At 37.7% G+C, this 23150-nt stretch overlaps 2 protein-coding genes across 5 annotated transcripts in view; one reads left to right on the top strand and one right to left on the bottom strand.

Moving 5' to 3' along the window:
- The window catches only part of Dync1i2 (dynein cytoplasmic 1 intermediate chain 2), a 53351-nt gene extending 37006 nt beyond the window's left edge, over positions 1–16345 (bottom strand). Inside the window, exons 1-3 of one of the 4 annotated variants that reach the window (XM_048345251.1) lie at positions 16032–16345; positions 13567–13683; positions 10197–10314 (exon numbers count right to left, since the gene is read on the bottom strand). In XM_048345251.1, coding sequence (XP_048201208.1) covers positions 10197–10314; positions 13567–13674 — 226 coding nt within the window. In that variant the 5' untranslated portion in view covers positions 13675–13683; positions 16032–16345. The remainder of the gene's footprint in view (positions 1–10196; positions 10315–13566; positions 13684–16031) is intronic. The other 3 variants (XM_048345253.1, XM_048345250.1, XM_048345252.1) reach the window with 3 other exon arrangements.
- Positions 15663–16229, top strand: LOC125350863 (collagen alpha-1(III) chain-like). Its single transcript, XM_048345748.1, has one exon. It carries the CDS (start codon positions 15663–15665, stop codon positions 16227–16229), a length of 567 nt encoding a protein of 188 aa, XP_048201705.1.
- Positions 16346–23150: the final 6805 nt, after the last annotated feature.

A 23150-nucleotide genomic window follows, 5' to 3' on the forward strand; every position in this document is an offset into this window, starting at 1 on the left:
CCTTAGCCAATAAAAAGCTGTACCTATATGGCAGTATGCACCTATATTCCCAAACCTAAGTAGGAAGATCCTAGTCCAGAATGGCCTGGGCAGAAAAAAGAAAAGAAAAGAAATCTTATTTGAAAACTAATGGAAGCAAAAACAATTAGGGTGTATGTGGCTCAAGTGGTAAAGTACCTGGCCAGCAAGTACAAAGCCCAAAGTTCAAATCCCAATTCAACAACAAAAAAAAGCAGTTTGATTTAAAAAAAAAAATCTATTCCAAAACTATATTCTTCGTGCTAATAGAAAGGATTCATTTAAAACTCTTAGCTATTATCTTGCTACTAACTTCATCTTGCAATAATAACTAATGTACACCACAAAAATGACAAATACAGAAAAAGAAAATTACTAATTACTATCATTGTAACAGGAAGAATGTTAATGGAAGTAAAAGGGAATGTACATATTATTTGGCAACTCCCACATTTTAACCCAATTAATTTTGAAAAAAATAAGAGAATACAGTAATTATTCAATAAGGCAATGAGTGCCACTATTTCTAAATTCAACAAGCTCTGACAATAAAGAAAGCATGTATTCAAAGAGGGAATACAGCCTTAACTCATGGGCTCTAAAATCGAAGAAAAGATTCACTTCTGGAATTAGTTTTAAAGGACAGCTTATGAGTTCATTCAGCTTTGAAAATAACATAAGTATTAATAACTAGCATTTGCTAAGTATCTGGAATATGATTAGTTTAATAAGAACAGTGACTTAATCAGATTATGTTTATTCCATGGTTCTAGGTTGGGGGCTTTAAATAGTACAAAATAAAAGAACATAAGTAATTTGAGTGTGTTAATGAATGTATGACTCTTAGAAAACCAAGGAAGAACTGTGATGTAAACTTTAAGAAGGAAATACAAAAAAGCCTTCCCTTTTCACAGAAATACTGAAAGGCTGAAAGTCTTTAATTTGCTAGGACAGAAAGCCAATGAAGAAAGCTTTTCCTGCCAGCTAACACATTGGCTTTTTAAGTTTTTTTTTTTTTTTTTTTTTTTTTTGGCCAGTCCTGGGCCTTGGACTCAGGGCCTGAGCACTGTCCCTGGCTTCTTCCCGCTCAAGGCTAGCACTCTGCCACTTGAGCCACAGCGCCCCTTCTGGCCGTTTTCTGTATATGTGGTGCTGGGGAATCGAACCTAGGGCCTCTTGTATCCGAGGCAGGCACTCTTGCCACTAGGCTATATCCCCAGCCCCGCTTTTTAAGTTTTATATCCTTGAAAAAAACTAGAATATTTTTAAACTGAAAAGGGAGAATGAAGTTCAATTCAATATCAGCATTAAGTCTGGGTAGAAGCCTTAAGAAGGAAGGATCTTGCACAGTTCAATTATTAGTAGAAGGAAAGTCTCTGGCAAGAAGGGGCTTTTAGCAGGACACAGAGAGCCCAGGAACTTGAATGTAGTGAAATGGAAGGAATGAGCTTCACTGATAACACAAAGTTCTAAGATCTGGCATTACCATTATGCCCCCTTGTGGATACATGTGCTCTTAGACTGAAGCATTAATATTTAAATTATTTTTTTCATGTGTTACTTTTTGTCCTCATGAAAGACATTGCTTTAAATATTAACCTATTGGAAATATTTATGTCTTGATTTACCATATTCTTTCTTCTGATACTAAAGATTAAATATTCTGGTTACTGGATGTCAGAGGATTAAATTTTTAAAAAGAAAATAAAAATACATTTTTATAGGATTAAAATACCATAACGAGCATATATTCCTGTCACAGAACAATTTGTAAAAATTAAGCTACATTTGCTGGGCGTTGATGACTATTGCCTGTAATCCTAACTACTCAGATGACTGACATGCAAGGGTCTCAATTTGAAGCCAACCAGGGCAGGAAAGTCCACGAGACTTTATCTCCCATTAATCACCAAAAAGCTGAAAAGCGGAGCTGTGGCTCCAGTGATAGAGTGCTAGTCTTGAGCAAAAACAAGTTCAGGGATCGCAGGCCGTGACTTCTACCCCACTCCACAACAACAAAAAATTAAGCTACGCTTGAAAAGCTGACCTGACATTCAATCTAAAAATGTGATTTAAAAATACTCAAAATGGGGGCTGGGGATATGGCCTAGTGGCAAGAGAGCTTGCCTCGTATACATGAGGCCCTGGGTTCAATTCCCCAGCACCACATATACAGAAAATGGCCAGAAGTGGCGCTGTGGCTCAAGTGGCAGAGTGCTACTAGCCTTGAGCAAAAAGAAGCCAGGGACAATGCTTAGGCCCTGAGTTCAAGCTCCAGGACTGGCAACAAAACAAAACAAAACAAAAAAACAACTCAAAAGTTGAAAGTGACAAAATAGACCAACACATACCCTGACTAAAAACTTAGCAGATAATAATGTATTATGCCCTACTAATTGATATATGCTGACTACAGACTAATGAATAATATCTGCTATTCCATTCTCATGAATCTCAACCCTAAAAAGCAAAACATCAACAACAACAAAAACCCAAATGACCTAAAACTAAGAATTTACCAGCAAACAGTAAAGATAATGCTGTCTTAATAAACTGTTTTAGTAAAGAATTAAAAGGGGCAAAATTCATATGAAGAAGTCAGCAGATAAACGTTTTTTAAAAATCCTCTCCATTGGGCTGGGGATATAGCCTAGTGGCAAGAGTGCCTGCCTCAGATACACGAGGCCCTAGGTTCAATTCCCCAGCACCACATATACAGAAAACGGCCAGAAGCGGCGCTGTGGCTCAAGTGGCAGAGTGCTAGCCTTGAGCGGGAAGAAGCCAGGGACAGTGCTCAGGCCCTGAGTCCAAGGCCCAAGACTGGCCAAAAAAAAAAAAAAAAAAAAAAAAATCCTCTCCATTACTCCAGGAATATTTTCCTATTTCCAGAATTTTGAAAAATATTTAATAAATACTCAAGAACATTTCTATAGTGTAAAAAAAATCCAAGTATCCTGGATCATGATATAAAATGATTTTTTATTGTGAGTTATTGTTTTTTAAAAAGGGCTGGAAAGTCACATTCTTTATCTTTCTTGTATTCTTCAGGTCAAATTATAAACTGGTCACTGGACGTAATGCTGGAGCTTTAGGCATGTTTTAAGGATTATGACTTGCACTTAGCATATTCATAAAATAATATAAAGGTATTATCTCTATCATGCCTTTAGTAATTAATCCAAATACACAAAGACTTAAAAATCTTTCAGTAACTACTCTTTCAGTAAAAACTAAGATTCACAAAACATTTTATATAAAAAATTAGCAATTTTCTACATTGTTTCTCAAAGACTTTATTTAAAATCAATACTAAACTAATAGTTTGAAACTTAGCAACATTTTTCTTCATTCTCTATTCCTCATATTTCTCCATTCATACACAAAAAGTGGCATAAAGAAAAACAGCAAGAGAATAATCTGTGGTGTGTCCTCCTAAAATTTAGTCTCATACGTGTTTCATAAATATAAAAACATAGTATTAATATTACAGTAGTTATATCATATAAAAATCACTTATTTCTAGTTCACTTCAGTAAAATACAATTAACTTGCTATTGGCTAATGGTTTATTAAGTGTTCTTTTTACCTTTGTCAACTCTCCTCAGAGTCAACTCTTAAAAATCAGAGCTAGCCAGGCACCAGTGGCTCAGTCTACTTAACAAACTGAGATCTAAGGACTGAGGTTCAAAGCCAGCCCAGGTAACAAAGTCTGTGAGAATCTTATCTCCACCAAAAGCCCGAAGTAGAGATGTAGCTCAAATGGTAGAGAATTAGCCCAGTGCATAAAAACAAGCTCAGGGATAGCACCCTGGACCCAAGTTCAAGCCCCAGGTATCAGCACAAAAAAGAAAAAGTAAAATAAAACTATTATCTTTTTTTTTTGGCCAGTCCTGGGCCTTGGACTCAGGGCCTGAGCACTGTCCCTGGCTTCCTTTTGCTCAAGGCTAGCACTCTGCCACTTGAGCCACAGCGCCACTTCTGGCCGTTTTCTGTATATGTGGTGCTGGGGAATCGAACCCAGGGCCTCATGTATACGAGGCAAGCACTCTTGCCATTAGGCCATATCCCCAGCCCAAAACTATTATCTTAAAAGGGCTATAACTGACAACTAAAAGCTGGTTTCAGTTATGATTAAATAAGCTAGTCTTCAGTCTTTATAACAGTTTGACTTAATAACTCACCTAGGACACTATTATGAACATGAAAGCCATTGCATTATATCTGAGGCCTTACATAACCTGGCCTTTTCCTCCCTCTTGCTCACTGCAGTACAACCACAGCAGCCTAACCTAACTAGAGTCTAGTCCTCAGAAACTTTGTACTCACTATTTCTTCTACCTGGAATGCTCCTTCTTTTAATATTTACATGGCTGGCTCCTTTCAATCTTCCTGGTCTCATTCTGTACAGAGCTCTTTCTAAACTCTATCCGAAGTGACCCCTCTTAACCGCACTTTCTCCATAGTGCCATGGTAATCTGTCTCTACTACAAGAGCATAAGCTCCCAAAGAACAAGGCTCTTGTCTCAACAAATGTTGTGCTCAATAATTTTTTTTAAAAAACTAATAAACACATAAATCCTTTCTTTAAAAACATTAACTACAGGATTGCAAAAACAGAACTGTTTGTGGAGACCAACAGGAGGCAGGAAGGGAAAAGAAAGGGGTGACTATGATTGAAGTACATTACATATTGGTATGAAACTCATTAAAAACTAGATTATGCAGTGTGGAAATATCACAATGAAACCCCTTTATACAACTAATATATGCCTTCAAACTTCAAAACGGTGAAAGACTATTGAGCTAGAAAACCACTTAGCTAAGTTAAGCCACTTCCAAATTCCTGACTAGCAGAAAACATGAGAAAGAATTAACGTTTTTTTGCTTTGTTTCGTTGTTTTTGTTTTTCCAGTGTATTGGAGAAGAGTGAAAAAAGAAGAAATAAAAAATTTAAGTAAACTATAACAACAAAAATGGAAACACTAATTCCTGTTCTCTGTCCTTTGGGAAAAGTCATAGTAAAGGCAGTTGTATGGTCGATTTCTACAAACTTTTTAAGAAACAAGTAACAGCTTCTATAAATTGTTCTAGAAAATAGCAAAAGGAAAACCTGCCAATTTATTTAACAACTATATCCATGATGACCAATGAACATGGATAGTATAAGACAGTTGCAAATTTCACTTATAAATGTGTATAAAACCACTTAAATATTATAAATATTTAAACATTTGTTAAAAAACAAATACTAAATTATTTAAAGTATATGCAAAATTTCAGCTGTGTCTATTAGTACTTCTGTTGAATGAAAAGTCTGCTTTTCTAATAGCCAATGTATTTAGGGTAACTAACTACATAGACCTGGTTGAGGGCAAACTCCCTCTTATGAAAGAACTTTAGCCAATAAGTACAGGAAAATATGGTAGAATTGCAAAATTAATTTTGTACCTCTTAATAATTGACTTAGATAAGGATCATCAATGAGTTTTAATAGTACTAGGTGAAAAAGTTGATGGAGAAAAGTATATTCATATGGCATCAAAATATCAACTCCAAATATTGCTTACTAATCATAGTGATGAAGAAGTCTATCATAATTACAACCAAAGAATCTTAGCACTACTAATAGCACAATAATCAGACAATATGATCTGATGACTTATGAAATGAAATCCTGCCAAAGATGTTCAGTATAAAGTAAATTAACTTTCTGCTTTATTTTTTTTTTAAACAGGGTTTCACTACTATAGCTCAGGCTAGCTTCAAGCTTTTAATCCTGTCTTAGCTAGTGCTATGATCACAAGCATGTACCACCATGCTCAGACAATCAATCGTTTTTTGTTTTTAAATCAAATTTCTAGTTCAAAGGAAATACAAGGGATAAAGGAATAAAAGCTAAATGTGAGAAAATGGATAAACACAGGAGATAGGACACTGTAAAAAACAAATGGCTTGGGCTGGGAATATGGCCTAGTGGTAGAGTGCTTGCCTCATATACATGAAGCCCTGGGTTCAATTCTTCAGCACCACATACAGAAAAAAAGCCAGAAGGGGCGCTGTGGCTCAAGTGGTAGAGTGTTAGCCTTGAGCAAAAAGAACCAGCGACAGTGCTCAGGCCCTGATTACCAAGCCCCAGCACTGGCAAACAAAACAAAACAAAACAAATGGCTTACATTCTTCAACAAGATGTATTAGACTAAGGGGAAAAAGTAGTATGTGTGTAAAGATGTAGATAAAATAAAAACATGTAACTAAATGCATGGTAGAATATAGTAAGATTTGGATGGGAAACAAACATTTTTTTGTGTGTGTATGTCAGTCCTAGAATTTGATCTCATGATCCGGTTGTCGCTCAGCTTCTTTCTCTTTCTCTTTCTTTCTTTCTTTTCCTTCCTTCCTTTCTCTTTCTTTCTTTTTTTCTTCTTTTTTGCTCAAGACTACCACTCTACCACTTGAGCCATAACTCCACTTCTAGCTTTTTGATGGTTAATTAAAGATAAAAGTCTCATAGACTTTCCTGCCCAGAGTGGCTTTGAACCATGATCCTCAGATCCTAGCCTCCAGGGTAGCTAGGATTATAACAGGTGTGAGTCATGAGTGCATAGCTAACAAAGAGCTCTTGAAGTAAAGAAAAATGTAAAGGTAATGCTATTTTGAAAAAGAGCAACAAAGAACAGGAGTGATTTTTTTCTATCAGGAACTATGACAAAATGCAAAACCTCAGTAATTAAAAATGAGTTGATTTGTAGAACTAGAAAAATAGATCCATAGTGAAAATGCAGTCCAGAAATGTCCACAAATAGCCAAGTGTGGTAACATAAGCCTACAAGTATGGCTACTAGGGTGGTAGAGAAACGACAATCACAGTTCGAGGCCAGCATGGCAACAATGTAGGATTGCTGGTACATGCATGCCTGCAATCTAAGCTCTTCAGGAGGTGTAGGTAGGAGGATTCACAGTCCTAGGCCAGCCTGGCAAAAAATGCGAGATTCTGGGCTGGGAACATGGCCTAGTGGCAAGAGTACTTGACTCGTATTCATGAAGTCCTGGGTTCGATTCCCCAGCACCACATATATAGAAACGGCCAGAGGTGGCGCTGTGGCCCAAGTGGCAGAGTGCTAGCCTTGAGCAAAAAGAAGCCAGGGACAGTGCTCAGGCCCTGAGTCCAAGGCCCAGGACTGGCAAAAAAAAAAAAAAGCGAGATTCTGTCTGGAAAAAACAAACTCAAATAAAACAAGACTGGCGTGTGGCTCATGATAGAGTATTTGCCTAGGAAGCACAAGACACTGAGACAATGCCTACCCAGTACCATTAAAAAAAATCTAGACAGAAATATCCATAAATACATCAGTAACTTACTGGAGGACAAAGTTAGTATCAGGTATCAGACTACTTAATAAATGGTATTGAGAAAATTACCTAAGTTACACAGATTTAGAAAATAAGTTTCTAAAATATAACCTAAATGTCTAAATGTAAAGGGCAAACCTATAAAACTAATAGAAAAAGTACTATAGAATACATTTGCATCCTCAATGCAAGAAAGAATACTTTCTCACAAATGGAAAAAATACCGAAAGAAAAAAAAAACAAAACGGTGTGAATTGGTAGATTTGACCATACCAATGAAACATTCTGTTCAATAAAGGAAACTAAAACCAGAGAAGAGGTAATAAATTTGGAGAAGGTGTGGTTAAAAAAAATTTATCAGTAAGGGCTGGGAATATGGCCTAGAGGTAAAGTGCTCGCCTCATATATACATGAAGCCCTGGGTTCTATTCCTCAGCACCAAATATATAGAAAAAGCCAGAAGTGGCACTGTGGCTCAAGAGGTACAGTGCTACCCTTGAGCAAAAAGAAGCCAGGGACAGTGCTCAGGCCCTGAGTTCAAGCCCCAGGACTGGCAAGAAAACAAAACAAAACAAAAAAAACCACTAAGGAGTTCTCCTAAAATACGAAGTCCATACATAGAAGATAAATAATCCCCCAAATAGGCAAAAATAATAAATTTTACAATTCCAGAAAAGAAAACCTGAATGGTTAAATTGATATATGTGAAGATGGCAAACTTCTTTGTTATCAGACAAATGTATATTAAGACATTCTAGATCTATCAGTTTACACACATGAAGTTGGCAAAAATGAGAAAGCTGGTTAATGTCCAGTAATGATGCACATGTGGTAAAATGCTAATTTTCCTGCATTGGTAGTAAGAAGGTAAACTTCTATAGCCAGTCTTGAGAGTGGTATGTAGAATCTCAGTAAGCCTATACAAAAAGACACAGCAGCAAGTCAACTCTTGGGCAGTGGTCCCAGATTCTTACAGTTCTCAAACAGGAAAAACATACTGTGTACAGTATTACTTATAAAAGTAAAACTGAGGGACAAAAGCATCCTTAGTGCATAGTACTGGGGGATGCAAAAGAAAAATATGGTACTTAAGGGAATACTATGTATCTCTCACAAATAAATAACTGAATGTATATTACAACACAGAATAAGCAGAATGAGATACAGGCACAATGCCACTTACAGAAATCAAAAGTATACATACATAGTATGTAAAACCTTGAGAAATGTAAACATTTGAAAGTCTGAATCCAAAAATCTATGTATGTTAAAAATACCAGAGTGGGTGCTGTATGCATGAGTGTAAGTAGAATGGAACTGGAGATGGGGAAAAAAAGCAAAACATATACATACAAATCCCTAAAAAGTGATCTTTGAAGAATCAACAAGGGATATGGGCTATGAACTAAGAAATATGAGCAGTCAGGCACAAGTGGCTAACACGTGGAATCCTAGCAACTCAGGAGGCTGCGAACTGAGGATCACAGTTCGAAGCCAGCCTGGGCAGGAATGTCCAAGAGACTCTTAACTCTAATTAGTCACCAAAAAGCCTGAAGTAGATCTGTGACTCAAGTGGTGGACACTAGCCTTGAGCAAAGGCTAGCAAAGGTCCAAGGACAATGAGTTCAAGTCCCAGTGCTAGCACATTAAAAAAAAGAAATTTAGGTATATCAGAGTTCAACAAGGAAAAGGAATGCAAGTGGGAAGAAATAACAACAAAACAGACCATAAGAATAATCTGGTTTTTACTCTGGATAACTTTTAGAAATATCTAAAATACTGACAGCTATGTGGTAGCTACACAACAAATATATAGTAGTTATTATATTTGGTCTATGTCTCCTGGACTAACTGAATTAGCCTACAAATTAACCCTGAAATTTTTTTTCAAATTTTTATTATCAAACTGATGTACAGAGAGGTTACAGTTTCATACGTTAGGCATTCGATACATTTCTTGTACTGTTTGTTACCTTGTCCCTCATTCCCCCCTACCTCCTCCCCCTTTCCCTTTCCCCCCCTGAGGTGTTCAGTTCACTTACACCAAACAGTTTTGCAAGTATTGCTTTTGTAGTTGTTTGTCTTTTTTTACCCTGTGTCTCTCAATTTTGGAATTCCCTTTCAATTTCCTACTTCTAATACCAGTATACACGGTTTCCAATATACTCAGATAAGATTGCAGAGATAATGTAGGTACAACCAACCCTGAAATTTTATATCCCTAAAAGACAATGGTTGTGTTAAATCAAAATACATACTACATTAACTGCATCCAATACCAATCTCATCTATTTAAATAAGTATTAAATGCTTTCTGATATGTAACTAGACTCTTTACTATCTCTTGTATTTCAGCTACTTGGTCTAGTACAGCTATTGAAGTAAATGACTCACAAAAAGAATATAATCTTCATTATTAGTGCTGACAGTAGAACACTTTAAATGTTTCTCCTTCTACTGTCACTCTTGAGACCTGGTAATAGGACTTTGATATGTTATAGCTCTCTTTACCCCACAGAAAGGTATATACAACTAAGATCAGAAAATATATTTATCTTTGCGCTTAACACAGCATGAAAACTTGCTCAATAAATATTTGTTAAAATAAAGTACTGATTTAGTAAGAAAAGTAGCTGATGGTTGATACATGTTAGGAAATATACTTAATCATGCAACTATTTTAAACATCTGCAAAGACAATTCCAAATAAATGATTCTTGAGACACAAAGAAATATAGAAAAATCTATCAATTCACTCACCTCAGCTATATCTGAGTTGAACAGAATATATGCCTATCTATCATAAATGGATATACTCTTATCCTTACCAATGGGGGACTCTGGCGTCAGCCCCATGCTTTGAAGCAATGCTTCAGCTTCTCTTCTTTTTTTTTCAAGATCTGATTCTTCTTGCACAGGAGCAACAGCTTCCTTCTTCTCATCAGTCTAAAAAATTTTAAGTTAAAAACTCAAGTTTACATACAATATGAAACATTTCTATTTGTGAAAACATGAATTTTTTAAATAACATGGCATACTTTTAGGGGGAAATTAGTTTTTAATGTAGTCTATGTTATTCTCATTAGAGTCATGTTTATGCGTAATAAAGGAGTTTTCCCCAAAATTGTTCCAGACATATAAATTTATAAGTGCAGTTAAGTTTTCATTCTCTATAAAGAACTGAAATTGGAAATTAATGAACACAGACAGGACTATAGAAAACCTATTCTCCTTCAGTATACAAAAGCTTAGATAAAACATGTGTGAAAAGGTCACAAAACCTTTTATTCTTTACAGTAAAAAAGCTTAGATATCAATATCACAACAGTGAAAAAATAAGGTAGACTTAAGATATAATAAATTTTAAGTAAATGGACAGTTTCATTTGTTGAAAAAAAATGAGTATCTCAAACTCCTATGTAAAAGCTTCACTGAATTTGTACAACTTTATATAGAGAATGTTTATCGAAAGTTATTCTAGATTAAGATTTTTATTTTTATTGGTCAAAGTACAGGTCTTAGAGTATGGTAGCTCTTACATTTAATCCTAACTACTCAAGAGGCTGAGATCTGTGAATTGTGGTTTGAAGCCAGCCCAGGGAGACAATCCTAGAAACTCTTATCTCCAGTTAATGAGCAAAAAAGCCAGAAGTAGAAGTGTGGCTCAAGTGACAGTGTACTACCCTTGAATGGAAAAGCCAAGCAAGAACAAAAATTCCTAAATTTAAGCCCCAGTACTAGCACAAAAACAAACAACAAAAGAAACCCAAAAGTATAGTACTTATTTTTTTTTTTTTTTTGGCCAGTCCTGGCCTTGGACTCAGGGCCTGAGCACTGTCCCTGGCTTCCTTTTGCTCAAGGCTAGCACTCTGCCACTTGAGCCACAGCGCCACTTCTGGCCGTTTTCTGTATATGTGGTGCTGGGGAATCGAACCCAGGGCTTCATGTATACGAGGCAAGCTCTCTTGCCACTAGGCCATATTCCCAGCCCAGTATAGTACTTATTGTATTTAATTTTTTAACTTAAGAGACAAGATCTTCCTCTGTTGCCCAGGCTTGTATCATATTTCTGAGCTTAAGAGGCCCTCCTAGCTGGGTATCAGTGGCTCATGCCTGTCATCCTTGCTACTCAGAAGGCTGATCTGAGGATCAAACCCTGAGGATCACAGTTTGAAGCTAGCCCAGGCAGAGAAGTCCATGAGATTCTTTTCTTCAATTAGCCACAAAAAATTAAAAGGCCAGAAAAAAAAAGAGAACCTGCAGCCTCAGCCTCCGCAGTAGCTGCAATTATAAGCATGTTTTACTATACTCAGCTTTCAGGTCTTATTTTACCAACAAATGGAAGGCTGAGATTGCTTAAATTAAAACTTCTGCATATTTTTGTTGTGAAAAATTTTTTCACTTTTATTTTAGCCATTTGCTGTTTTAGCAAAGACTAGCTAACCTGGACAAATTTTAACACTCAGATCATCCAAAACATCTCAAGTAAGTTTGATCTTTCAAGGAAAAGATACATATATTTATCTCTAGTAATGTCAACTAGACAATAACTACTCATACATACTACAGTAGACTCACAGTTTATTTATTGTACTTTTGCTGGTCCTGGGGCTTGACCTTAGGGCCTGGGTACTGTTCCTGAGCTTTTTCACTCAAGGCTTTTGCTTCCTCTACTACTTGAGCCACAGTTCCCTTCTGGCTTTTTGGTGGTTAATTTATGAATCTCACAGACTTTCCTGCCCAGACTAGCTTCAAACTGCAACCCTCATAGCCTCCTTAGTAGCTAGAATTATAGGAGTGAGCCACTAGTGCCCAGTTCTAAACTTATAATTTATTATCATTGAATTATCCCTTATAAAGTTTTATAAACTTTAGATACAAATCACTCAAACGATATCCCTGAGAGGTTATTGATGGCCATACTTAGAAAACAAAAACCAAACCAGGTACCAGCAGTTTACATATGTAATTGTAGGTACTCAGAAGGCTGAGTTCTGGAGGACCAAGGTTTGGAAGAATTTTGGCAGAAAACTGCTAAATTCCATCTCTAATCAGTGAAGCCAGGCTGGAATAGTGGCTCAAACAAGAGAGCATAGGCTATGAGTGAGAAAGCCCTGTGAGAAAACCCAGAGAGAAATCAAGACCCTGAGTTCAAACTGACTAAAGGAAAGGAGAAGGGGTGGGGGAAGTGAGGGAAAAAGGAAAGGAAAGGAGGGATAGGGAAAGAAAAAAGGAAAGGGAAGGAAGGGACATGGAAAGGAAAGGGCCAGGGAACAGGAAAGGGCTCTCAGCATTTTAAAGGGTATAGATACTATTTGGAACAGCTTTGCCAACCTGAATCATGCTCCTACCAATCACCTTTTAGTTAAATACTTAATACAAAGCTTTAACCCTCATATGATCATGCATTACAGAAAGGCTGATAATAAACAAGCAAGTTTTTTAATTATAAATCTTCAACAGCATCATAGCAGTACTATACATAGATTATGACTGATTTTTCTGGCTTTTCTCTTCGTGTCTTAATTCTAATAGTATTAGCTATTATTTAGGCTATCACAGATAGATAGATAGACAGACAGACATGGAACTAATGGCACATTTAAGACAAACTACCTTATGTTAGCCATTTAAAACATATCTATGGTAAAAATGTAACAAATCTGTTTAAAGTTTCCACAGGAATAGCTTCATTTCAATGCAAGTAAAATATTTCCAGCATAGGGTCAATGAATATCTGTTATACAGGATAAAGTGATAGCAAAAGTCCAAATATAGAAGTACTTAGTTCACTTTTATGGCAGTGTCAAACCTACTCAATCTGTAAATATGTCAATGATTCATGATAAAAGAGGTAAATACAAATCCTCTAATCAAATAGATTATTATATATTTCAGTTTGTCATTAATATTATCCATTCTGACAAATTAGAGTATCAGACTAATACAATATTCAGATAAATAAATACAGAGTCCCAATTAAGTTATACACCCTATTTTATGAGCTATTATACCCTTTATTTTGTATGAAATATATTTATTTATATAAATCAAACTTCTATAAATCAAATCTTAGAAATGCATCAATCTATATGAAACATTTTTACTTAGTAGGAAAAAAAATCAGATTTTACATTTGCCATTTTATATATCTCATTTCTTTAAAGAGTCACATGCAATGCTATATTTGCAACATACTTCTTTTTTCTTCCTTTCTTCTTCTTTTCTCTTCTTTTCCTCTCTAATTTGGGCCAATCGCTGCTTCTTGCGTTCCAACTCAGCCTTTAATTCACTTTTATCTGACATGTTTATGACCTTAAGAAAGATAACCATTTACAATAATCATCACATTGGCAAAAGCAGCATACTTTTAAAAATTAATACTTCAATAAAAGAACTATGTAGGGACTTGAGGTGTGGTTCAAGTGGTAGAGCTACTTAGCAAGACAAAGTACAGTACCAAAACAATTTAAAAAAAAAACTGTCCCAAGAGGCCAAGTACTTCAATGCTAACTGACATACTACCAAACATGTAAACAAATATATGAAGAACTATTACCCAGAGTTTGAAGACAGTAGCTGGCACAAAGTAAAGTCTTTAATGTTTATATTTTAATCTTTAAATAGTTGTGCTTAGGGGTTTCAATTCTACATGTCAGTTTATGTGTACAAAGCATCTTAATCACTGTTACCCCTTCCATGATATCATTTCTGGCCCATCTATCCCAACTCCATTTATTTCATCAAGTTTCCTGGTTTTGCATGTTTCTTTATGATAATATATTAAGGTGCTGGAGATATAGGCCGAAACTAGTGTTTTAAAGAGAAGACATGACTGGACATTACAAAGCTTAAGTCTTAAGCCATGCAGTATAGATCAAACCTCCTTAACAGAGTTTTGCATTCAGTCCTAGAAACCAGCAAAAAGGAAATTCCTATAATCTCTAAAAGTGCCATGGTCATATTTAATATTAAAGAGAAGCAAAAGAAAAACTATCATCATTAAAAGTCAAGTGAAATGACTTGTATTTTTCCGCAGTAACATCTTACCTAACTTTTTATTGTGCTTTTATTACAATTATTTGTAAATACACCTGAAATGTTACATATTAGATTGAACTTTATTTGAAATTAGGGACTATATTTTAGTCATTTTTGTTACTTTCACAGTATCCACCAAAATGATCTTAATATTAAAAATGATACTGGCTAAATGGAATCATGGGTAAGGTAGACAGAGCAACAAACAGAGCTTCAAAAAGACGTAAACACAATCTTCTGCTGTAGGAAGCACTAATAAAGTAGGATTTTTCGAGGGGGGAGGGGAGTTGTGGGGCTTGAACTCAGGGCCGGGGTGTTGTCCCTGAGCTCTTTTGCTCAAGGATAGAGCTCTACCACTTTGGAGCCACAGGTCCACTTCTGGTTTTTGAGTGGTTAAGTGGGCGTAACAGTCTCTTGGGTGAATTTCCTGCCCTGGCTAGTTTTGAACCGCGATCCTCAGATCTCAGCCTCCAGAGAGGCAAGGATTACAGGCATGAATCACCCGTGCCTGGCTAACCTAGGATTTTTCTGAACTGGGAAAGTAATTTAGAAGATGAGCATAAACTAGGGGCCTGTTTGTAACCTTCTCTAAATTACTGGCCTAATATGGAGTGATCAATCTCAACCAATGTTTTAAGTGCTTTCAAGAAAACTAGGAGAATCATTTCTGGAAAACAGTATTTAGAAGGAATTAGAAGCACAATCATTCAACCAAAATTAAGGCTGAAAATGAGAAGATCATCTACTATCAATATTGCTGTATTCCATAAAGACTGATGTGCGAGTAGAACTTCCAAGAGCACAAAATAGGTTGACAGGGGATAACCTCTACCAAGATTGATATGAGCTATATTAAAAAAAAAAAAAAAAAAAAAAAAGGGCTTCATGAGAAGAGTGTTTCCTACTCCGCCCTACCGACACCTCTAGGCAGCTTTACACGAACTACAGTAGTGAACTCCCATATTCTAAGCAAGGCGGGCACGTTTTTCGGTTCGGGGTTCACTGTCAACAGATCGTGCCACACAGTAAGGAACTGTCAGTCCAACACAAAGTTTATGGGGTGAACGCGCAGCCGCCCGGCCTTCCCATCCATCCTCAAGGACGGGGCCCGGAGCCTCCGCTCCACAACCGACGTGTCTATTTCTTTAAAATGCTAGGGAAAGAAACTCTCTCCTCGTTGGGCGAAGGGAAATACGACCGACCCAAATGGAAACGATCTTTATTTGTAAAACGGAACAAGACATCCAAAAGGAATGACTTTCCTCCCCGGGCTTAGCGCCAGGAGGGCGCGGTCCAGGCCGGGGCGTCGGGGGGGCCCCGGCGGCGCGCACAGTGCAGGGCCGGCCCGAGGCTCCCTGGACCGCCACCAGGGTCCGGAGGACGGGAGGGGCCGACCAGCTTCCCCGGCCCGCTTCCCCAAGTCCCCGCGGCCGGCCCGCCCGCCGGCTCCCCCGGCCTCTCCTTCTGAAGCCGGACGGCCGACCTGCCTCCTTCCCCGACCGCCCCAAGTGACCGCGCCCGCCGGCTCCCGGGCCTCTCCCGACGCCGGCTCTGGCTGTCAGCGCGGACGGCCCGGCGCCCCTCGAGAGCCCACGCGGGGCACGGAGGAACGGTCAACCCACCTGTCAGGTGGCTGGGTGGGGAGTATCCTCACGCCGGCAGTTCCCCGGTACCGCGCCCCGCCGGAGCCCCAGTGCCAACTGTCGCCACCACCGGCTCGGCGGCTTCTCCAGACACACAAAGAGGGATGGGCGGCGGCTGCTACGGCGAGAGCGGAGGGACAAACAATCTCACCACGACGAGGTCGCTCTCAGAAATAAGACCTCGTGGGGCCTCCCCATGGGTCACCTTTAGTAAGCAGAAGTTGACAATGGAGGGAACACAAACAAAAATCCCACCAGCTAGGGAGTGGAGGTTGCCTCGAAGTCTTTCCCAAAGGCTGGAAAGCCTGAGGTGAGCACGTAACCACAGCCCTCCCCTTCAAACGGAGTCCACACGGGAAGAACTACAAGCCCCAGCAACTAGGCAAACCCTGCGCGCAGAAATGCACTGTGGGAGTTGTAGTCACTGCTTTTCGCAAGGCATGCTGGGTTATGAAGTGTGTCTCTAGCGCTTCCATCATGAGGCCTTCAAGATCTCAAGGAGAAGCTACCAGCCTTTCTCTTTATGGTATTCTTGTCCATTGTACAGTGTTCACATTGCACGTGTTTGTATTTTACAGTGCTTGTCCCAACATTGGCTGAATTTTAAGGAGAAGGGCAAATAAATAAAGTAAAAAATAAATATAAATATATAAGAAAAAAAGAAATGACTTCTACACTTGTCAGATTTTTAATATATGAAGAAAGCAAGTTGTTGGAACATGCATTGATACACATGGTTTGAAGCTTAAATAACTTGAAGCATTATTTGCAAGAATTAAAACATCAAAATAGCACCTTTCTTATATTCTACAAAATTGACAAGAAGCATATCACCCAAGCTTTGGATTAAACTAGCTGCAGACGCTGAGTTCAAATTCCATACCAGAAAATAAATAAATCCCAACTGTATTGGCTGAAATACCTTTCCTACTTCTTACATAGGCAGAATCAAGGATCAACTATAAAATGCATTAGTGTTAAAAGGTTTTATTCGGAGGGTTACATTCTAAAATTTCCAATTTTTGTTTTCAGTTGTGGGGCTTGAATGCAGGGCATGGGCACTGTCCCTGAGCTTTTTGGCTCAATGCTAGCACTCTAGCATTTTGAGCCACTTCTGGTTTTCTGGTGGTTAATTGGAGAGAAAGGTCTCACAGACTTTCCTGCCTGGGTTGGCATAGAACCATGATCCTCATATCTCAGCTTCTTGAGTAACTAAGATTATACATGTGAGCCACTGGTGTCTGCCTTCCAAAAATGTTTTATAGAAGAAAGCACATGTAAGTAGATACAATCTGGGGGTGGGAGGGGGCAGGCAGAGAATAATGGAAGGGATGACACTGGTTAAGATTCATGCTACTGAGGATGGGAATGTGGCTTAATGGTAGAGTGCTTGCCTAGCATGAATAAAACCTTGGGTCTGATTTCTCAGTACCACATAAACAGAAAAAGTCAGAAGTGGAGCTGTGGCTCATGTGGTAGAGTGCTAGCCTTGAGCAAAAGAAGCTCAAGGCCAGTTCCCAGGCCCTGAGTTCAAGCCCCAGGACTGTCAAAATTAATTAATTAATTAAATTAAAATTTAAAAATTTAAAAAGATACATGGTACTTGACATGTTGATGTCAAACCCCTTTGTATAACAACTTAAAGGTAATAAAGTAAAACGTGAATGGTTCCAATTGCATTGGATTAACAAACCTATATCCAGAATTACACTTAAATTTAATATGTCAACTCACAGAAAAATTTATAAAATTAATGTACCAACATGCTTCAGGATTTTATTTACTAGATGATCCTCACTTTACACAGGAGTTACACCACAACAAACCCACTCTAAATTGAAAATGTCTTAAATAAAAATTTCATTAATGATTCCCATCTTACCAGACATAGATTACCAACATAGTACACTGTAGAGTACCAGTACTATACACTTAGAACTGCGGCTGACAGGAAGCTACAGCTTGCTGCCACTGCCTGGCATCACAAGAGATCATCATTCTGCATAGTACTAGCCTTCAGAAAGATAAATATTCAAAATTTAAATATGGTGTCTAGTGAATGTGCACTGTTTTTGCACCATGATAGAGTAAAAAATATTCTGATCAAATAATATTTATTGAAATGGATGGCAGGAAATGGAAATGAAGTTTTTTTTTTCTCTGCTGCTTTGTTTTCTTTTTGTCTTGTTTGTCCATTTACTTGTCTTTGGGAGAAATGGAGGAACAAAGGATAAATACAGCAGGGGTACTTACTAAACACTCTTAAGGTAGGTCCTCTTTACTCTCTATATATTATATGCTAAGATTGTTGGCTTATTTGCTTTGAAATAGTCTCTCACTGTGTAGCCCAGATGGCCCAGAACTTGCTATGTAGCCCAGGCTGGCCTTGAACTCCAGTCTCCTACCTCACCTCCCAAGTACCTGGATTATAGGAATGTGTCACCATTCCCCACTATTATATGCAATCAAGTACTTAAGGAAAAAAGTGGCTATTAAGTCATAGCACTTGAACAAACAAACAAACAAACAAACATACATACATACATACATACATACATACATACAATCCAAAAGATATAGCACCCAACCAAACTGGAAGAGGAAGCATTTGAAAGGTTAGAAATATACTCTGTTTCCCAGTGACTCAGTCATCTCAAAATAGTCAATGAACAACATTAAGGCTTTCCCAAATCATCACCTAACACATTTGTGACCAATTGCTGATGGCCTTTTGATATGCACACTCAACTGTACAGTTTGTGATGAAATTTCATTATCATTGTACAGTTTGTAATGAAATTATGGTATCATGGAAAAGAAAGCTATAGCCTCGGGGAAATGCATAAAGGTTTAGTTTTTATTTTTTTAGCAATTACACTTTTATAATTTGTTTGCAATGCCACTTGATTGGTTAAAACTTAGTTAAAATGAAGTATATACAATTATATACACATATATATACATATAATGAAGATCTCACTAAGCAAAGAACGTATTTTCCAGGACCTATATTTTCATGAGTATTACATCTCTACTATTATTCTTTTCACATGTGAATTGGGGTTCTCTCTTCTGCCACCCTACCTCTGGGACTCAGAGAGGATTCATCTTGTATATGTCAACAACTCCTTCCAAGCCATGTGCATTTTTAATTTTTCCTAAATATTCCCACTTTACCTTTCGGAAAGGTATTTGTCCATTTTAGAATGTAGCACAAGAAAATGTTTGCTCCCAACTTTGGGAGCAATTTTTTATTGTTACGATAATGGTAATGTACAGAGGGGTCACAGTTATGTAAGTCAGGTAATGAGTACATTTCTTTTTGGACAAGGTCATCCCTTCCCTTGCTCACTCCCAGTTGGGAGCAATTTTAACTTTCCCATCTCTACTCATGACTAAGGGAAGCTCTTCAAGAAACTATCTTTCCTCGGGGGTAGTGTTCATGAGCTGACCAGCAAGTCTCTCATAATTCAACTGCATTACGTTTCTATTATCCTTATCATTGTTCTAGTCTGTAGTTTTTTCCTTTGGAGTGTTTGCTGCATTGTTAACTTAATACAGGTTTTTTCCCCCATTATTTCCTCTACTTGTCTTGATGCACATATTTTCTCTCTTAGTGTCAAAATAAGGTGATGGTGAATTAGGAGTCCCTTCTAAGCCGAGGATACTTTCGTAATCTGGTAACCTTTGGCATAAAGCACATATCCTAGTGAATGATGGAGCACTTAAGAGTGATTCACCGCTGAGCATTACAGAAAATAGGCTGAGGGGCTCAAAAATTCAAGGCAAGTTTCTTCTACTCAGCGTGGTGTATATACTGTATTCTCACTTTTCTCCCCCCTATTATGTGGTTAAGAGAGAGAAGATAATGATGGCTTCCTAAAGTTACCTGTAATGCACTCAAAACTCTGCTAGGTGTAATGGTTTTAAAAGGTAGAATGAAAACACAGCTAGGAGATCAACACAAAAGGAAGCATTTTTCTGATAGAGACAGTGAGCTTGTACTCCCCTTGATACGCACAGGCAACTCCCATTAACTGTAATGGGAATTATGAGTACCCCATTAAAGCAGTCTATACTTCCCCAGATGTGGCAGGACGATTCTCATTCTCCCCATGAGTTGCTGGCATTGTTGATTTAATTTCTTGCTGGAAAATCTTGTATAATTTTTTGAGTTACTCCTGAATATTCAATATTTTGTGTTTGGAATGTCAGGTATGAGACAATGACTGATTGGTAGATGAATACCGTTAACCGCAAACCTTATTTAAAGCCCAAATCAAACACAGATTGATTTTCTTTTTTCTTTTTTTCAGGTTAGAAGCATTGACCTATCATATTTCTCTTTGAATAAATATTTATTCAACATTTGACCTTACAAAATTTAGGCAAATATCAGAGTGGTTAAGACTTTCTACATTAACATGGAAATGAGCTTCTAATTATACTGAACTGTTGATTAATAACACACCCACATTTGCATAATGGAAAAAGAACTATGGTTTGTTCAGTAATCCATCCAGTGATAGATGAATATAGAAATCTTGATCAGGGGCAGATTCTGAGCTTTTGAAGTGTTGTCTGAGTATATGTCTGAATGTGTGTATGTGTGTGTGTGTATGTATGTGTGTTACTTACACATTGAGACATATTTGCACAGATGTAACACTGTCTCCTGAACCCCCAAGGCATGCATTCAACTCTCCATTGGGGGTCTCCAAGTTTAATATGTCTTAAACCAAACCACCTACTTTTCCAGCAAGCCTCCTCCTCCCAGACTCACCCAAGGAAACTATTATTCCTTCAGTCACCTAAGCCACAATCCCACAAAATCATCCTCTTACATTTTCCATGTCCCTACACCTATCACTCTTGCTTCCATCTCCTAAATCTTTTCTAGAGGCAGCAGGAAGACATCTGTGGTCCTGTGGGCAGGTTGCAACAAGCATAAATCTACCAATGAATTTATAGGTGCTCTTCCTGACAGAAGTGTGGTGGCAGGTTGTGTAAATCCTGCCTTAGAGACTGTTGGTGTTGATGCTTGATAAAGATAGCCCAAGGCTAAGAGAATAGATTGGGGCGGGGCACAGAATGAGGCAGTAATGAGGAGTTTCCAGGGATGGAACCATAAAATGCCGAATACATTCCTCGAATTGGGACGGCAAGTACAGACTTGGTTGCAAATAGCCTAAAAGAGATATGAATTGGTTAGAAGAAGGTCTAAGGTCAAAGCTGGACCCACAGAAACATCTGTATTGGTACATAATCGTGATGCATTGGATCCCATAGTCCTATGTTGCCATTTATATAGGTCTTCCTTTCTCTTTCCTTCCTTCCTTCCTTCCTTCCTTCCTTCCTTCCTTCCTTCCTTCCTTCCTTCCTTCCTTCCTTCCTTCCTTCCCTCCCTTCCTTTCTTGGCAACTACTTTACTACTTGAGCCATGATGCATATTCTTTCACTTTTTTTTTCATTTCACTTTTTAATTTGTTTTTCAGATATGTTTTTAGGCTTTTATCTGGGCTGGTATCTGAAGATGATTCTTTTACCTCCATCTCCCAGAGAGCTGAGATTACAGGTGTCTGTCTTCCAGAGCAGCTTTCAGATAGGTCTTAACGATTAGCAAAACCCTCAGGCAGTTCTGGTGAGATAGTATTATTCCTCTACTGTGCCAAAGCATCTAAACCATGTCCTACTCAGACTCCAAACTCTGAAGTCACCATTTTCAGCACAATTAGATCACTTTCCTAGGAAATTTTGTATAGCTGTGCACCCCTAAAAAAACCAGTAAAATTTTCCTCTTTTGTTTTTGAGTAGTTTTCATTCGCCTGACTAGTCAGTTAACTTCCTGAGAACAAGGGAGGTGGAATGATTTTTTTTTTCACCAAGTAATGACAGGTTTCTTACCTTCATTGAACCTCAGTTTTCTCTGAAAAAATGAGCATGCTAGTATCTACTTTACAATGGAATATTGAAGGCTGTATGTACTATAAATTACCACTCAATGTCCACAACATAGTGGATTACTGATTGTTACTTCCTTCATATCTTTTGTAGTGTTTCAGTGATAGTATCTTCTGCAGCTAGAAGAACAATATAAAACCCTTGCACTATGTTCTTACTTCATTGCAAAATGCTAATTTAAAATAATTTAGATTGTATTACTTTCTTAGTTCAGAATTTGATCATGAAAATTTCTATGGGGCGACAAGATTCATTGCGCCCATAATCTGATGCACTGAATTAAAACTCCACTGTACATCACCTTTATAATAACAGTAATTCTTTTACTTAAAGGTTTATTGCCATTCTCTCGGTTCACTCCAGAAAAGTTATTTTATAAATAACTTGTCCAAAAAGAAATATACTTTTTACCTGACTTATGTAACTATAACTCCTCTGTCCATCACCTTTATAGTGGCAATAAAAATGTACAAAAACTATCAAAGCCAAGTGCCAATGGCTCACAGCTGTAATCCTAACTACTTGAGAGACGAGATGTGAAGATCAAGACTTGAATCCAGACTGGGCAGACAAATCTCTAATTAACTAGCAAAAGGCCAGAAGTGGAGGTATTGCTCAAATTGTAGAGCACCAGCTCTGAGCAAATAAGCCAAGCAAGAGCATGAGGCCCTGAGTTCACGTTCCAATACCAACACCAAGAAACAACAACAACAACAAAAAAGAAACCTTTAAGAATTCCTGGAGAAATAGCCTAGGGTATAATTCAAACATTAAATCTCAAATCAGAAATTGGACTTTATTACCTTAAGGATACAGATAGGACTCAAATCCTAACTGTTCCCTGGGCTGGAGTCTTTTTCATTTTAAGAATTTGTATTATATGTGCTGTATAACAGTTGTGATTCATTAATTAAATATGTAATTCACTTGCTAAGAAGTTAACAATTTTAAAGCATATTGAGACAAAAATTCTAGAGTCTCCTCCCTGTTTCTTGCTTCCTGACTTCTAAAATAACTTCCTTAGTTTAATAATGTGTGGGTCTTTGAGGATTCTTTTCTCTCCTTCCTACTTTGATCCTTTATTTTTATTTTTGTAAGAAAACTTGGTGGAGCTTTATTGAGTAAGTAGGCAAGCAG

The sequence above is a fragment of the Perognathus longimembris genome, chromosome 4 (genome assembly GCF_023159225.1).
Source record: "Perognathus longimembris pacificus isolate PPM17 chromosome 4, ASM2315922v1, whole genome shotgun sequence".
Classification (NCBI taxonomy): Eukaryota; Metazoa; Chordata; class Mammalia; order Rodentia; family Heteromyidae; genus Perognathus; species Perognathus longimembris.